Here is an 18,370-nt window from a genome sequence, read left to right on the forward strand (position 1 = left end):
CGTCTGTTTCAAAGAAGAAATGTATGTATGTAATACAAACATATACGCAAACGTTAATGCAAATGAACACATATGCAAATAATGAAGTGTATGCAAATATACGTGTAAATGTATGTATGTAAGTAGTGCAAATGTGTGTATGTAAGTAGTGCAAACGTGGTTTTGTTCTTGCTGGTGCTCTCTGTGGGCGACTTCAGCCCTCCACCAGTATGGGATAGAATGTCATCTTTTTTCCGGGTACTTTTTACTTGGCCTTATGGAGTTTGAAGACGTTTTAGCTGTTGGTTGCTCTACTGTATCTGGGATCAGATTGTAGAACGCAGCTAGTGCTTTGGTTGAGTGATTGGAAGAGTTTGTAATGAGGAGCCTCAGATGCACAGGTCTCCCTCTTTGAAAGAAAATCATGGGTTTAAATGCTCAGGGAGGCGTTTTACTTCCAGGCCACACGTGGGACTTGCTCAGTCCTCGTGGCAAAGGAGATGGTGCCACCGCAGACGCAGCCGAGTCTCACGTGTTCATTTTTCGTTTTTAGACCGCTGCTGTGAGTGACCCTACCAATTTGAAAAATGCCAAGAATGCTATTCTGGAAGAGCTTCCTCGAATTGTTAATACCATGGCCCTTCTCTGGAATGTTCTCAGAAAGGAGGAGACTCAGAAGAGACCCATGGATCTCCTTGGAGCCACGAAGGGATCTTCTTCCGTTTACTTTAAAACCACCAAAGTGAGAGAGCTTCCTCTGTGTGTTTACGATTTCCTCTGTCTTGTGTTGTCCCACCAAAAAATAAAAATGTACAGGGTTATATACATAAATAATCAAACATAATGTGCTCAGAGAAACCCACATTAGAAGTAAGTTGGAAGTAGAAATCTCCAGTTTGTTTATTAGAATAAGTTTCCTATCCATGGAAAGAAAAGCTTTGTGAGTAGTTTTCAGTTTATTTTTTCCCCTTGGCCCTTTTTTTTTTTTTAAGCCAAACATAAAGTCTCTGGGGGTTCCAGGTAGGGTACCTAAAGTCCTCAACCTGTTTCTCTTAAGCACCTCTACTAAGACAGCTTAGCTCTTATGTTCTGCTTTCAGTGGTGCCTTGAACAAGTGTTGCGGTGTCCTTGAGTTTTTTATTAAACCAGAAGCTCACAACCCAGAGCATTTCTAGTTCTGTTACCGAACCAAACTTGGGTCCACTCGCCTGCACGCAGTAAAGGCAATCTACGGACACCAGGTCGTGTTAAAGGAAAGTGGGGGGTTTATTTTAAGGCACCAGACAAGAAGTGTGGGCAGCTGATGCTCAAAAAAACCTGAACTCCCCCGATGGGTTTCAGGGAAGAGTTTTTAAGGGTAAGGTGAGGGAGGGGAGTTGCAGGGTGGGTGAACAGCTCATGTACAGTTCTCTGATTGGTTGATGATGAGAAAACAGGGCCGTGTCCCAGGAGTTAACATCATTAATCCTCAGGCTCCAGCGGGTCTGGGGGCTACCTGTTTATGGTCATCATGCAGTTAGCTTCTTCCATTCGGTGGGGGTTTTAGTATCTGTAAAACAACTCAGAAATATGCCTCAGACACTTATCTGTGTACTTCAGGGAGGAACTAAAGATTCTGTGACTGCCATATGGCCGATTTACCGTTTAAATTGTTATCAGTTCTCCTCACCCCACTGCTACGTTTGTCATCATGTGTTCACATCCTTGCAATCATTAATTCCTGAGCCAGGCTCTTGTGACTCAGGGGAGGCCTGGGAGACTAAAGCTTTTCTACAAACAAGAGGCAGGCAGAGGACATGGTGGGGAGGGGTCTGTCCCAGGAAGGCCCCCATAGGATCCTGCTTGGTTACAGTTCACTCTCTCTTGGTAGCGTCCCAGCTCAGCCTCTGGTTGCTGTGTCTGGTGGCTCAGAATTATCTGGCTGTGTCTCATTTAGTTGAGCACCCCTGGTGCCAGGTGCAGCCTCGGAGCTTACACTGGCATCTGGCAGCCCGGGCTGAGCAGAACAGATCAGGACACAAGGAGCCAGATCACCTGGATTCAGCTCCCTGCTCAGGTGCTTTGTGGGACCCTGGACAAGTTCCTTAACCTGTCTGTGCTGTAGTTTCCTCAGTTGGAAACACGAAGCCAGGCATCCTCCAAGCACTCTTCGTTTATTGGCGCATTTAGTCCTCACCTGCAAGGTGGGTACTATTATTATTCCCAGATTACAGATGAGGACATTGGGGTGTGGAGAGAGTGAGTGCTTTGCCCTCAATCGTGCATCTGATAAGCAGTGATGCTGGGATGAGGGTGAGTAGGGAATGGAGCCCGCCTCTGACTTCTGTTTTCTGATCTTTCTATAGTGAGTCAGGCAGTTGCACAGGTGGCCTCCAAAATGTTCTGTCAGCTCCAGAGATACCCTCCAAGGGAAATCTGCTGTATTTCAAGCTGCCACAGGAACCTGCTTAATTTAAGCCTAAAAATTAAGCTCTAGAAAGGTTCAGAAAATCCTCAGGCAAGCAGCCTGAGCCTCGGTTTCCTCCTCTGTGAAATGAGTCTGTTATTAGTAGCCTATCTCCTGGGCTGATGGAAGGATTCATTTTGGCGATGGCTAACATTTATTGAGCACTTAGCTTAAGCCCTCCCTGAAGGACCCAAGGCCTTGAGCTGGGGCCCCCGTGGTTTCTCTGGAGCAGAAACCGCGGCGGGAGGGAGAGGATGTCTCCATCCCATGGCCAGTTGTATCTAAGGAGATGCTGAGCTAAGGCAGTGGGGACAGAGGAAGCCCAAGGTAAATTCATTCATTCCACAAACATTGGCATGTCTGCTGCTGCATACCAGGCCCTGCTTATCCACTAGTGGATAAGATAGAGCAAGTAAGTCCTTGTCTGCCTGGCGGATACAGACGTTAACCATCAATTTAAGAATAATGATGAGAAGTGCTACAAAGAATGCGGGGCACTCTTACAGGCTGTGACCCCTGGTCAGGGGGTCGAGGAGGCCTTCCTGAGGCAGAGGGGCTGAGCTGAGACCCAGGAAGAGAGGATTTGCCTGGGTAGGGAGGTGTTAGAGGCTATGAGACCCACAGGATTTATAGAGGAAGGAACATGGAGGTTTCAGGAATGGAGAAAAATCCAGGCGCAGCCAAAGGGAGGGTGCTGAGTGACGTCCGGGGCTGTGCTGTGAGTTTATTTTTAGTTGGTTACATAACAAAGTTAGTTAAATGGTACATATTTCTGGAAATTGAAAAACATCCTTCCTGATGCATATTAGCCCTTCCAGGGCTGGTTGAGACAAGTGAGGCTAGGGGCTTTCAGGCTGGGAACAGTGCTGACTCCACTGCTGGGTACCCCCCCGCCCCCTTCCTCACTGTATCTGCAAAGGCTTGGATGGCTGCCTTCGAGCCCTGCCCTGCTCACAGCTGCTCGGAGGTGGTATTCATCACCTCCCAAGGGTCTCTTCCTGCTCGGCTCCGCTAGCCATCTGTCCGTCCGCCTGGGCTGCCCACCGTGCCTCTCGTCCAGTTCCTCCTCCCGCGGCCTGGTGCCCGTGATGCTGAGACAAAGGCCCGCCCTGGCTCCCAGGGTTTACAGGTGCTGGTGGTGAAGTGCACAGTCCACCGTAGCCCTGATTCTACTCTGCTCTAACTCTTCGTTTTTCTATTTTTTAGACCATACGACAAAAAATTTTAGATTTCTTAAACCCCTTGACAGCCCATCTTGGAGTTCAGCTGACAGCAGCTGTTGCAGCGGTGTGGGGCAGGAAGAAAGTGAAACGCCACAGTAAGACAAAGGTAAAGCCAGAAATGAAAGCAGTAACTAACTTACTCTGACAAAATACCAGAGGGTCATGTGTGATCAAAGGTGACGCCAGGGCTTCCCTGGTGGCGCAGTGGTTGAGAGTCCGCCTGCCGATGCAAGGAACACGGGTTCGTGTCCCGGTCTGGGAAGATCCCACATGCCGCGGAGCGGCTGGGCCCGTCAGCCATGGCCGCTGGGCCTGTGCATCTGGAGCCTGTGCTCCGCAACAGGAGAGGCCACGTATCGCAAAAAAAAAAAAAAAAAAAAAGGTGACGCCAGAGGCCAACATGGGAGACTGGGGCAGTGGTTCCACTGTTTTATTTATTTTTTATTCTTTTATTTTTTATAATCTTTTCTTTTCTTTCTTTATTTTTGGCTGCTTTGGGTCTTCGTTGCTGCACGTGGGCTTTCTCTAGTTGCAGTGAGCAGGGGCTACTCTTTGTTGCCCTGTGTGGGCTTCTCATTGCTGTGGCTTCTCATGTTGCGGAGCACAGGCTCTAGGCGCGTGGGCTTCAGTAGTTGTGGCACGTGGGCTCAGTAGTTGTGGCTCACGGGCTCTAGAGCTCAGGCTCAGTAGTTGTGGCTCACGGGCTCAGTTGCTCTGCGGCATGTGGGATCTTCCCAGACCAGGGCTCGAACCTGTGTCCCCCTCATTGGCAGGCAGATTCTTAACCACTGTGCCACCAGGGAAGCCCAGTTCCACCATTTTAAATGCATGATGTACTCTAGCTGTGCCAGTTACAACTAGACGGGGTGTCGGGTGGGTAGGGAGTAGAGGCCACCCGCAACCTCTCTTTTCTCATCTTTCTGTAATGAGTAGATTGTACTTCTATTTAGCCTTTTTAATCTACTGTCTAATAGTCTGCTTACAAGAATGTACTTTGTGTGTGTGTGTGTGTGTGTGTGTGTGTGTGTGTGTGTGTGGTACGCGGGCCTCTCACTGTTGTGGCCTCTCCCGTTGAGGAGCACAGGCTCCGGACGCGCAGGCTTAGCGGCCATGGCTCACGGGCCCAGTCGCTCCGCGGCATGCGGGATCCTCCCGGACCGGGGCACGAACCCGTGTCCCGTGCATCGGCAGGCAGACTCTCAACCACTGCACCACCAGGGAAGCCCGTGTTAGCTTTTTTTTTTTTTTTTTTTTAACTAACCTTTTTAAAGACTTTATCTTTTTAAGGCAGTTTTAGGTTCACAAGAAAATGAGAGGAAGGTACAGGGAGTTTCCATATTCCCCTGTCCCCGCACGTGCATGCCCTGCTTCCCCCAGCAGCCCCCATCAGGGGGTTACACTTGTCACAGTTGCTGAACCTACACTGACACGTCCATAATGTACATTCGGCTTTTTTAATTTATTAAAGTAATGCTTGTTCGTGATGGTCAAGAAAATTTAAATCATAGTATTCCTGCGCCCAGATTTCAGTGTGCATTTTGTCCATTCCTTCTCCACTGACTGGTCCATCACGAGGTCCTCCAGGAGCTTGGTTCACGTGCTTCTGCAAAACCAGCACGTACTTCTTCCCTGGTCCCCTCTGTCGACCATGCAGGTTCCTACCTGGTACCTCCCTCAGAGGGTCTGCCCCACCTGGACACTATCTCAGGGCCCAGCGTAGGCCCCTGTTCCCTGAGGAGGTGTGAGAGGCTGGTGGCCCAGGCCACCCACCTTAGCACTTGCTGGTGCTTCCAGGCGAGAAACCTGATACTTGCAAGTGCATGTCACCACCCTACACGACATGCCTCCCTCACCGGGACTTGCCTGCCACAGGCAGCTGGCGTGAACCTGATTTACCTGTTTTTCTTGCTGTCCTTATACTTTGGGGGCTGTCTCGATATCAGCCTGTTTCCTCCCAGTTAAACGTATCTGTTTCTACAGTGCTTCCTCAGCTTGAACATACCAGAGAGACTGCCCATCATCAGCTCCACGTTTTATTCCTTATTTGTATCAGATACTGATTAGGTTACAGTGATTAAATGCTAACCTCACTCTTCACTCCCACCAGTAGAGTCCATTACCCAGTTTTCATTTAAATATTTCTTTAAAAGATTAAAACAAATCTCTTTTTCCAGGAACAAGTATTATAGAGTACTTTCTGTGCATCATTCTTACTCTTGTTTTCTCTCTGTGAGCCTTAAAGGAATGATTTTTTTCTCGGCAGATCGTCCCAGTGGCCAGTGCGTCCCAGCTGACCCTCGTGGACCTGATCTGTGCACTGAGCACCCTGCAGACCGACACGGTGCTGCACCTGGTGAAGGAAGTGGTGAAGAGGCCGCCGCAGGTCCTAGGGGACGAGGTCAGGAGCCTGGGGACCCTCAGAGGAGCGCAGCACTCTCTCTAACTCCACGTCTTATAAACTGTGTTTGGGAGGGAAACAGAGGTTACAGCAGCAACTCGGAATTCGGGGGCTGTAAAACGAAGGTGTTCTTACCGGGCTCTGCGGAGATCCATGAAATGTGTTTCATGGGCTCCTGTTTTGGGGTGCAAGCCACTTGAGGTGAAGGACGGACTTCCACCCTTACATCCCACTGCAGGGTGCTCTGCCCGGTAGTGGTTCAAATCGAATAACTCTGTTAGAAAGAAGAAATATCACTTGCCTCAAGGAACTTGCAGCTGAAAGGGCGTCAGAGTTAAACAAAGCCAGACACTAGTTAAAGGTGGAAAAGACTGATTTTATTTAGTAACTCCTGCAGCAGGGAAAGGAGTTGTGCTCTGTTCCAGTTTGTGCAGAGGTGAGTGGGTAGTTTAAGCAGAGAATGAAGAGCGGGGAGGGTGAATAAGCAGGGGCTTCAGCAAAGTCAGGGGAGAGGAAAGTTACAAACAAGCAAGAAGGGGGTTGGTGGATGTAATTAGGCCATGGGGGTTTGCTGACTGTAAAGTACAAGGTAGGTTCCTGTGCTCCCTTGGAGACTGGGAAACAGGGGCCCTATCTTTCTTGATGATGGTATTTCAGAGGGATGGCTGCCAGGTCCTTGAGAAAGACATCCCTGGGTTGTAGGAGATACATATACATCTCACAAGGGACAGAGGATTTATAACTGTAAGCTTTTCTTAATAAATGCTCAAAGAAAGGGAGGTCAGGAACCTATCAGGAGTTGGCTAAACACACAGCAGATTCCTTCGGAAGCCTTGAGCTTTCTTTCTTAGGCAGGCATTTTAAGGGGGTTGAGGTCATCCCCCTAGGGACGTGGCCTTGAGCTGCTGAGAACCTGTTGGGACATCCCTGTTGGCACAGTGGTTAAGAATCCGCCTGCCAATGCAGGGGACACGGGTTCGAGCCCTGATCCAGGAATATCTCACATGCCGTGGAGCAACTAAGCCCGCGCACCACAACTACTGAGCCTGCGCTCTAGAGCCTGCGAGCCACAACTACTGAGCCCGTGTGCCACAACTACTGAAGCCCATGCTCTGCAACAAGAGAAGCCACCGCAATGAGAAGCCCGCGCATCGCAACGAAGAGTAGCCCCTGCTCGCTGCAACTAGAGAGAGCCCGCATGCAATGAAGACCCCATGCAGCCAAAAATAAATAATAAATAAATAAATTTAAAAAAGAAAAAGGCTAGGAAATTGTAAATACAGACTCTACAGTCTGACATAAGCATCTCAGGATTTGGGCTCTCCTCAGAAACATAATTCTCAGTTTTTTCTTGCATTTTCAGTAAAATGTTTTCAGGAGGGCAGGAGAGAGCGGGGAGAGGGAGGGAGAGAAAGAGAAAGGGACTGTTGAGTAATGGGAGATATATTAGAAGCTCTGGAATCTAATGATTAACCCTGTCATTGATTACCTCATTCATTGATTGTTAAAAAAATTGGAGTGAGAATATTGAGGAATTCCCCAAAATTGCTTGTGACCAAGGGCCAGATTCTTGTACCATTTCTTTTACTGTTGGAAAGCAAAAATATTATAGGAGGAAGAAAAACTATATGATTTAAAATTCAAAAAAAAGGAGAAGAAAAAGAAGAGGGTTCAGAGGAGCCTGACTAGGTCAAGGAGAGCATCTTTGTCAACGGGCGAGTTAAAAGTCTGCATAATTTTTACAAAGGTACGAAATACACGTCAGAGGACTTGACTCATCCTGGACGTGCTGAGAAAGAAGAGATTTCATCTGGCTGCAGGGAAGGCAGTGGCCTTTGAAGGGCGACGTGATTGAACCACAAAGCTCTTACAGGTTTTCTGCCCAGTTTCGAGGGGGGCACCTTTTCATTTATGCACAGTGATTTGGCAACAGACCAGACCGTGTGGTTTAACAGTTTCCTGCCTGAGAGATTTTTGGTTTTACCAAAGCAGACCTCTTCGCTGAAAGTGTTGGAGCTGTTTTGTTCTTAATTAATTTGATAGAAAGCAGGGATTTGTTCCAACTTTGAAATAATTGCCTTCTCTTAGGTAATTTAAAATTACACAGTTAGGAACAATTTAAGAATAATTCCCTAAGTGAAAATTAAGGGAGTGGACCAAGTGATTTTGCTAAAAAATAGTTTTAATCCAACAGTTATTTGTACGCCAGGGTTCATAACAGCATGAATCGCAATAGCCAAAAGGTAGAAACAACCCAAGTGTCCATGGATGAATGGATAAACAAAATGAGGTCTGTACATGCAATGGACTGTCTATCATTCAGCCTTAAAAAGGAATGGAATTCTGACACATGCTGTACCGTGGATGAACCTTGACAGCATTATGCGAAGGGGAATAATAGTATTATTGTATACTGTCTATACTGGACAGTATACTGTCCAGAAGGACAGTATTATATGATTCCACTTATCTGAGGGACCCAGAGTAGTCAACTGCATAGAGACAGAAAGAAGAATGATGGTCACTAGGGACTGCGGGGGAGGAGGGAATGGGTGTTAATGGGGACAGAGTTTCAGTTTGGGAAGATGAAAAAGTTCTGCACATGAATGGTGGTCATTGTTGCCCAACAATGTGGATATACTGGATGCCCTGTACACTTAAAAATGTTTAAAATGGTAGATTTTGTCAAGTATATTCTACCCAAATAAAAAATTTTTACAGCAAATAAAAGAAATCTTCTTTTTAGATATTAAGGTCATAACACTACGGGTGGTGAACAAAAGCTAAACCTTGGAATCAGAGATGTGTTCAGCCATCCTCACCCCAGAGTGAGAAAGCTGACCAAGAATACCTTTAGCAGTTTTGGCTATGCCTGCCTTGGAGGAGAACTCCCCACTTGAAGCTCTTCCTCTGAAAGGCATGTGGTACAGGGGCACCGTCTGCAGAAGTGTCCACGCTGGGAAGGCCACTCAGGGCTTCTAACCAGTCAGTTACACTTGGGGCTCTGGTCCTCTTCCTTCATGCCACGCGTTTATTGAAAATCAAGTCTGCATCGTAGTGGGGAGTCCTAAATAGTTGACACTGTCCCTGCCTACGGTCAGCCTGTATTCTCGGTGGGGAAAGAAGATAAGGCAGCCTACAGATGTACACTGTGAGGCCAGATTATGGAACTGGCCACGCGCTTAAACAGTCAGATGTAAGATGGACACGGGCAACTTCATGGCATCTGTCGGACGTCTGCCCCCAGTCTCCCAAATGCCTGGTAGTCTTGTTGCCTTTTACTCTTGAATGTAAATGTTAAAGCAATGGACCCTGAAGAGAGGGAGCAGGGTGGCGGAGGCGGGCAGCGGCAGCGTCAGGTCCTGGGTGGATTGGCGTTTATATCTCTGAGCAAGTCTAGCTGGCAGGAGATTGATCTTCCACGCTGCGGGTCCGTCCCCACGGATGGGGTTACAGCTGCAGCCATGGGGGAGCTGGCCCTGCAACAGCTTTACACACAGAGCAGGCTCTTTCAGGTTTTGTTCCTTCATGTTACTGGAATTTCTGCAGACACCTGCAACTCCTGGGCTTAAAAAATAAAAAAACCTAGATGTCGTCTGGCTGAGTGGTTTTTGGCGTTTTGAATAGCAAAATTACATTTTGTGGTTAGTTTCGTTAATTGGCTCGACTTCTATAACTTCGACAAATAGCCTTTTACAAGCAAGAAGGGAAAAAATGTGTGTCTTGAAGCCTATTTCTAAGTAGTTCCAGCCGTTTGGGATTTAGGGAAGTTGTCTGGGCTGTTTGAGGGAATTCCTGGAGCTAAGAATTCAAATTTGGCATTGTCTCTCAACTGTAGTTCCCGAGGGCCAACTTTGGCCACCAACTTTGTGTTTGGGGGGAGGTTCAGTTATAATGCCATATCTTCCCTAAATACTTGTTAAAAGCCTGGAATGGGAAGTAGGTAAACATAAAGGGAATGACTCTGGGAGTCTGATGAGAGGGGCACTAATGATTTGGGACCTCATAGGATACATTTGTTTTTGTTTCACTTGGGGGATACTTTCTATTATTATATTTGAAAGACTCTAGCTGCAAACATTTGCTTTGTTAGGATATAGAATCTGTTTCATTTCTGTATTTGAATTCTTTTTTAGCCTTATTTCCTACCAACTTGGAGTAATTAGCTTTGCTTTAATTTTCAGAAATCGCCCCTCGTGGATGTCCCTGTGTTGCAGTTTTGCTATGCTTTCATCCAAAGGTAATGCAGCCCCTCAAAGACGTTTCTCAATTATAGATGCTATTGCAATGATTATAAATAATTCCTCTGATTGTATTTCCATTTTTTCTTTTAACTGAAGTATCATTGATTTACAATGTTGTTAGTTTCAGGTGTACAGCAAAATGGTTCCTATATATATATATATTCTTTTTCAGATACTTTTCCACTATAGGTTATTATAAGATATTGAATATAGTTCCCAGTGCTATTGTTTATTTTTTTAAGACTTATTTATTTTTAAATTAATTAATTAATTTTCCTGCGTTGGGTCTTCGTTGCTGCACGCAGGCTTTCTCTAGTTGAGGCGAGCGGGGGCTACTCTTCATTGCGGCGCACGGGCTTCAGTAGTTGTGGCTCGCGGGCTCAGTAGTTGTGGCTCACAGGCTCTAGAGCGCAGGCTCAGTAGTTGTGGCTCACGGGCTTAGTTGCTCCGCGGCATGTGGGATCTTCCCAGACCAGGGCTCGAACCCGTGTCCTGTGCATTGGCAGGAGGATTCTTAACCACTGTGCCACCAGGGAAGTCCCTTATTATTTATTTATTTATTTTATTTATTTTTGGCTGTGTCAGGTCTTCGTTGCGGCACGTGGCATCTTTCGTTGTGGCGTGCGGGCTTTCTCTAGTTGTGGCGTGCAGGCTTTCTCTCTCTAGTTGTGGTTCGCAGGCTCCAGGGCGCGTGGGCTCTGTAGTTGTGGTGCGAGGGTTCCAGAGTGCATGGGCTCCGTAGTTTGCGGCACACAGGCTCTCTAGTTGAGACGTGCAAGCTCAGCAGTTGCGGCGCTCGGGCTTAGTTGCCCTGCGGCATGTGCGATCTTAGTTCCCTAACCAGGGATCGAACCCACGTTCCCTGCATTGTAAGGCGGATTCTTTACCACTGGACCACCAGGGAAGTCCCTGTTTATCTATTTAATATAGAGTAGTGTGTACATTTTAATCCCAAACTCCTCGTTTATCCCTCCCTGCCACCCCCCCCCCCATTGTGTTTCTTGATTACTGGAGAGGCTTAGTTCAGGAAGTATCTGAATGGTGTCCTTATTTCCTCTCGAGGCATGGGAATACCCTGAGGATTTTCCTTTTTCTTTCTGCAGAGATCAAATCTGACATTTTAAAGTCTGGGTGCCATAGCTTAAATACTTACATCAGCAAAGCTTTACGTGAGGCCTGGTAAACTTTAGAAGAACCAGTTTGCATTAAATTGATACCAAAAAAGGAGGGGGGATTTTAAGGACCTCTTTTAGAAAAAGGAGAAGGGATTATTTTTGGTGCTGTCCTCAATGCTTTGCCATGTTTTCTGCTGGATGGCTTCTGCGTGGGTTTACTATGCTGAATATCCGCATGCAGGGGTCTCAGCTATGGGAGTCCCCCAGGTGTTTCTCCATGGGTAGAAAGGACGCTTTGCTGGGCCTCGTGCAGATCTTATGACAGGTCCCGGGTGCGGCTCCCGGACCCCTCCATCTTGTGGGGTGTTCTCGGCCGCAGTAAGGAGGGTGAAGGGAGTGTAGCCCCCTCTCAGGGAAGCCTCAGTATTCTCACGTATCTCAGGGGGTTCACAATAAGTACATCTGACCACCAGCTGCAAGCTCCCTGGTTAACAAGTTCATGTTCCATGGTTATTCCTGAGGTGGCAAGAAGGGTCATAGTCCCAGGAGTCCCTGGATCTAGGGTTGAGCTCAGACTAGCTGTTCATCCTTCACCACAAGCATCCCTGTACTTCTTTCCTGCAGGAGGTAAAGATGAGCTGGTCCTTTCTCGTGGTAACTAATGTGAATTATATCACTAGCAAGCGCCTGTTGCAGGGGCCGAAGTGATATCTGAGCCTTCCCAGCAGCTGCAGGAGCTGCGGCCTCCTTTTACAGAGGAGGCCCTGCCCAGGTCAGTCAGGAGGCAGTAAGTCAGGGACGAGGACTTGAACCTGGGGCCCTCTGGCTGCGGCCAAGCTCTGCCGTTTGTGCTGTGCGGCCTCGCTCCGTAGCCATAATCCGAGTCCTTGTTTTCCTGAGGCCTGACCTTGCCCTCTGTGACCTTCTGATGGTTGACTCTGTGTTTCCAGCGACGTCAGAGAGGCTGAATGGTAGAGCCAGACAGGCCCAGAGATCAGACAGTCCTCTAGTTCCAGGCTTTCACGTTATAGACGAGGAAACCAGGGGCATCTGACCTGTCAGCAGGGTTGCAGGTCTCCAAACTCCAAGTTCTTGGCAGAATACCCAAATTTAGCTTGTGTGTATTGTAATTTAAAAAAGAGCAAACAGGTCAGGCGGGTATGCCATCTTCCTGTGCTTTCCAACCACCCGGATCTAAAATGTGCTTATAAGTAACATTTTGTTTTGACCTGTTCAGGGTTGGATATTTTTTCTTTCTTTCTTTCTTTCTTTTTTTTTAAATAGGCTCCCAGCAACAGCCTTGCAAGCGAACTTCCCTTCGCTGTTGGGTGTGTTAAAGGAGTCCATGCAGTTGAATCTCGCTCCCCCTGGTTATTTTCTGCTTCTCAGGTACCGTGTCCCTGCACTCACGTCACCGTACTTTTCTTCGGGAACATGTTTTTATTTCTGCCGCGTTCTCGGTCTGAAGCTGATTGTCTCTCAACAGCATGCTGAACGACTTTGTCACAAGAACTCCCAACCTGGAGAGCAAGAAGGATCAAAAAGATCTGCAGGTCTGTAAGTGCAAGTCTGGCAGGCTGTTACTGTCCCAAGAGTATCGCCCGCCTTTAGAGGGTCTCACTGGAGATAGTAAACATTGGGCAGAACCAGATCTTAGATTTGCATTTGTTCCCACATCTGATTCCCTCCGTTACTGTCTTTAGAGGACTCTGTACAATCTCCTGATGAAGGTTCTCGTATTAGACTTGACCAGTCGGCCACGCAGTTTACAAGGCACCCTCTCGCTTCCCACTGTACACAGATGTATGCGGACTTACTCTGGAGCATGATTGGAACAATATGTCTATCTTTATGCATAGATTCCTTTCCTTAGAACCTTCCCCCGTCTTTTTAAAGCAATATAGACCCACAGGAAATTTCAGAAACACTGAAAAACAAAAGTAAAACCCACCCATAGGAGAAGGAAAATCTTCTCCTTTGAGTAGAATGCCAACTATCAGTAATACATAGATGGGGCTTCCCTGGTGGCGCAGCGGTTTAGAGTCCGCCTGCCGATGCAGGGGACACGGGTTCGTGCCCCAGTCCGGGAAGATCCCACGTGCCACGGTCCGGGAAGATCCCACATGCCGCGGAGTGGCTGGGCCCGTGAGCCATGGCCGCTGAGCCTGCGCGTCCGGAGCCTGTGCTCTGCAACGGGAGAGGCCACAACAGTGAGAGGCCCGCGTATTGAAAAATAAATAAATAAATAAATAAAATAATAATACATAGAAGTAATGAAGGAGTTAGAAAAGTCACTGTTTTGCAACCATTATAATCCTTGAGTGAGGAGCTTTTTGAGTCAAAGCCTTTAAACTGGGTTGTGTAGTTTATGGCTTTGGTGATATTACTGCTAATCGTTGTGATCCCTGGTGTTTGTGAAATATCTGTCCAGTTCCTGATTCTGAGGCACTAGAGTTCTGCGTAAAGCACAGTGACTCCTTTGGCTCAACCGGTAGAGAAGAAAGCATCACTCAAGGGCAAGTACTGCAGCCCAGCCCTTGGGTAACACCTCCTGCACTCACCTGGAAACCCTCCCCCTTCCATGGGCTGTTGCCTGCCGTGGCCCCTCCGTTTCCAGTCCATCGGCCGGACTGTGGCCACAGGCGCTACCGCAGCTGGTGCGGCTCGCTCTGCTTCTGTTCGTCAGGGGACCGCTGGGCCTCTGCTTCCACCCCAGGATGTCCCAGCCTCCCTGACACTGACTCCTTCCTGCTGTTTCCAGGCACCCCAACTTCTTTCCCATCCATTCACTGCACTTGAAATGGGAGCTCTTCTAAGTCCTCAACCCCTTTTCTTGATCTTCTTTTAAGAATTGATTTTATTGAAGTAGAGTTGATTTACAGTGTTAATTTCTGCTGTACAGCAGAGTGACTCAGTTATTGCATATATATATCCTTTTTCATATTCTTTTCCGTTATGGTTTATCACAGGATGTTGAATATAGCTCCCTGTGCTATACAGCAGGTCCTTGTTGTTTATCCATCCTGTATATATAATACTTGGCATCTGCTAATCCCAAACTCCCACTCCATCCCTCCCCCACCCCACCCACCTTGGCAACCAGAAGTCTGTTCTCTACGTCTGTGAGTCTGTTTCTGTTTCGTAGATAAGTTCATTTGTGTCATATTTTAGATTCCACATAGAAGTGATGGCAAATGGTATTTGTTTTTCTCTGACTTACTTCACTCAGTGTGATCATCACCAGGTCCATCCATCTATTCTGGTCCTTCCTCGCCACCGTCATCCACCCCACACCTCTGCCCAGGTGCACCGCGGACAGTTCCCGCGGGTGCACCCCCCCCCTTGCCACCGGCAGGCAGACGTTCTCTTGCTTCATGCCTGAACACAGCTGCCGGGCTCGTAGTGGAAGTCAGGACTGTTCAGTTCTCAGACGTCAGGGACGTACAGCCCCTCTTACTTGGCAACGCTCGATGGTACCCGCTCAGTGTTTCTACCTCTGTCCCAGCTACTTGACCAAATTCGTTCCTCATGAAACTCCTGATTTGGATGACTCCTCACTTCACCCTCGAGTCAATTTAATTTGTGCAGTTTTGTTTCTTGTATTATTTAAAGATGCATTTCTAGCAAGAATCCACGGTCCTAAAGAAACCGGAAATCTAATCTGCCAAACGCGTTGTGCCGCTGTGACTTCCTATGTCTCTGTTTTACCCAAGTTGGCCAGAGAGTAGCCTGAGCCACGAGTGGCTGTTGAGCCCTTGAAATGTGGCTTGTCTGAACTGAATGTGCTGTAACTGTAAACACACAGCAGATTTCAAAGACTTAACAAAGAATGCGTAACCTCACTAACAATTTTATATTGATTTTATGTTGATACTCTGTTGGATATATTGTGTTAAACATTATGAACTTGTTTCTTCTTTTAATGTAGCTCCTAGAAAACTTGGTATTACCTGCATGGTTCACAGCTGCAGCTTGCATTATATTTATATCGGATGGTGCTATTTTAGGCACTTAAGATTCTTTTCCTTAACTAACTTCCTTTCCTCTTTCTCCTGACTACTCTCAGGAAGTCACTCAAAAAATTCTAGAAGCTGTCGGGAACATTGCTGGCTCTTCCTTGGAACAAACAAGCTGGCTGAGCAGAAACCTGGAAGTGAAGGCTCGGCCTCAGATCTCTCTAGAAGAATCTGATGATGAGGAAGATTTACACGGTAGGTGTAGAAGGGTCAAAAAGTAATGCACAGGGCTTCCCTGGTGGCGCAGTGGTTGAGAGTCCGCCTGCCGATGCAGGGGACATGGGTTCGTGCCCCGGTCCGGGAAGATCCCACATGACGCGGAGCGGCTGGGCCCGTGAGCCATGGCCGCTGAGCCTGCGCATCCGGAGCCTGTGCTCCACAACGGGAGAGGCAACAGTGAGAGGCCTGCATACCACAAAAAAAAAAAAAAAAAAAAGTAATGCCCAATGCCCCCTAGTGGGTCTAGTTTTGCCTTAAAAGTAAACTGGCTTTACTTCTTACAACATACGTTGTATGTATACTGAACAATAGGATTCCATTGGAAGGATCCCGAGTGGCCCATGCTACCGTGTTAAGCCCTCACTGAGTCGAGATGGGGGTCCAAGAGAGTAACTTCCCAAGGTAATTTGCACGGACTCAGTGATAGAAATCTGTGTGGGATAAAGAATAGGAGAATGTATGTTTTTCTTTTTGTGGAGCCGTGGAAAGAAAACTTAGTAAACCAGCTAACTGTCGTCAGGCAGTTGATGTTGTATTTCATTTCTGGCCAACACACCCCTGCCTCTCGATGACCCTTGTGTTTGGTCATTGCCTGGGTGGTGGAGATTTTATCATGGAGGCCACACAGAGTAGACACAGCCCAGCCTTACAGTTAGTTACAGCTTCCTAGGAAAATGGTCTGGGGACTCTCAAAGGAGACTCATCTGTTCACTCGGAGGACCACTGATCAGCCAGATACTCTTGAGCAGTCTGAATTAAATGCAACAGGGTAGATTGTCAATTGCCGGTGCCCTAAAGACCGCCGGACGAATGTATCATCAAGCAAATCTCAGGTTACTAGACCTGCTGCAGTGAGGGAGAAACTTGGCTGGGTCGTAGGGGTGTCTCAACTCTAGGGGAAGTTTGGGGAGGATATTTATAAGGTTGTAGGGCCTTGGCTGAGCTGTTTGTGGCAGATCTTTCCAGGTGGGGACTGGGGCAGAGTTAGTAATAAGATACCTTTGCAGTGGTGGGCACAGCACTAGGCAAGGGTCCAGAAGTGGATGTTGATGAGATGCTGCTCGTTTTGATAAGTGAGCCACTTTAGTTGGTTGAGTTTTTCTTTCAGAATTAGGCATATCTTAGAGCAAGTAATTATTTTTGCAAGCTCTCAGTATTATTTAACACAGACAGGAAAGTATGCCCAGTCCCAGTGTCGCTCAACACTGGACAAGAAAATCAGTTTGGTCTCAGTTTGTTTGTTTTTTTTTCTGGTACGTGGGCCTCTCACTGTTGTGGCCTCTCCCGTTATGGAGCACAGGCTCCAGACACACAGGCTCAGCGGCCATGGCTCACGGGCCCAGTCGCTCCGCGGCATGTGGGATCTTCCTGGACCGGGGCATGAACCTGTGTCCCCTGCATCGGCAGGCGGACTCTCAACCACTGCGCCACCAGGGAAGCCCTGGTCTCAGTTTTATTAACACGAGCAAAAAAATTACATCTAAGTTCTCAGTCGGAACTACATAGCGCAGTGCCCACCACAAGGTCAGTGTTCAAAAGCTGCTAGTTCTGTCATATTTTATGACCTCTGTCATTATTGTTAGCGGTAGTTATATCAGCAGAAGCAAAGCTGAATTTGTGGTGTTTAATATACAAAGGAAGGTGTGTCAAGAAGTCTGGGCTCTTTTCTCTTGCAAGTAAACGAAACCCACTTCAGGCGTGTAGAAACACAGCAGCACAAAACTTTCTGGCTCATGTACAGGAAAAGCCCAGGCATCTACATCTGGTTTTAGTCAGAGTGAGAGCTAGGTGTTCAGATGAAGTTCATCAAGTCTCATGCAAAGATTCCGGTTGGCTGTTCTGGGCCTGTCGCTGACCCAGAGGAGGAGAGGAGAGGCTGGTGCCCCGGAGCTCCAAGAAATGGGCTCCCACCCAAGAGAGGCTTCTCTTGCCAGGAGGAGGAAGGATGGTGTTAAGACAGACAGGCCATAGTACCCCCTCCATTACTTCTGCCATATTTGTTTGACAGCTAGTTTTGTGGTTTATATAAGAAAATAATCATACTTTACTCTGTAATGAAGATCCTATAACTAGTATGCTATCATTTACTAATGTAAACCAACAATTATGCTTTCTCAGGCTGCAGTTATGATTATAGTTGTGGTTCTAGGGGAAGAGAGCTCGTGCAACTCCTTGGCCCATCTGCCCTCAGTCATTCCCGATGTAGGTACTGATATAGGGAGTAAACTGCTTCTCCACCCCCAGTGCAACTGAGCTGTGCTGAGTCAGGTGTCATTGGGCCTGGCTTTTGTGCAGTAATTAAATTTAACCTCAAGACAATACTGTAGTAAAATGATTACCTGATTTTTATTTAAAAACGGAAAGCATAATTCCAAAGCTGGAGGTGATTTGGGGGCTCTCAATAAGACTTAATTAGCAAATGATAGAGTACCAAAAGGCTCTTTGGATCATACACTATATTTTGTTTCGGTCTTGAACAAACTAAGTATGCATACTGGCCGTCTAAATCCTGGAACAGAATGAGGCTTCACATGATGTGTTTCTCCACTTAGAGTTCTTCTGTGTGCAGTGCACGTGCAGGGTCTTTCCTGTACGTTTGCGTCTGGCGTGTGCCATGCACTGTGTTCTAGATGCAGCGGGGCCTCTGCTCTCGTGGTCGGGGGCCTGCGGGAGGTGATTGTCCAAAGTAAATTAACAAAGGTATCTTTCAACTCTTCTGGAAATCCAAAG

At 47.4% G+C, this 18,370-nt stretch overlaps 1 protein-coding gene across 1 annotated transcript in view; it reads left to right on the forward strand.

The window, feature by feature from the left end:
- The window catches only part of DOP1B (DOP1 leucine zipper like protein B), a 104,180-nt gene that overhangs the window by 66,680 nt on the left and 19,130 nt on the right, over positions 1–18,370 (forward strand). The window contains exons 20-26 of the mRNA XM_065876261.1: positions 533–721; positions 3,632–3,754; positions 5,912–6,046; positions 10,231–10,286; positions 12,690–12,794; positions 12,892–12,958; positions 15,472–15,616. Coding sequence (XP_065732333.1) covers positions 533–721; positions 3,632–3,754; positions 5,912–6,046; positions 10,231–10,286; positions 12,690–12,794; positions 12,892–12,958; positions 15,472–15,616 — 820 coding nt within the window. The remainder of the gene's footprint in view (positions 1–532; positions 722–3,631; positions 3,755–5,911; positions 6,047–10,230; positions 10,287–12,689; positions 12,795–12,891; positions 12,959–15,471; positions 15,617–18,370) is intronic.

The sequence above is a fragment of the Phocoena phocoena genome, chromosome 4 (assembly GCF_963924675.1).
Source record: "Phocoena phocoena chromosome 4, mPhoPho1.1, whole genome shotgun sequence".
NCBI classification, from domain to species: domain Eukaryota; kingdom Metazoa; phylum Chordata; class Mammalia; order Artiodactyla; family Phocoenidae; genus Phocoena; species Phocoena phocoena.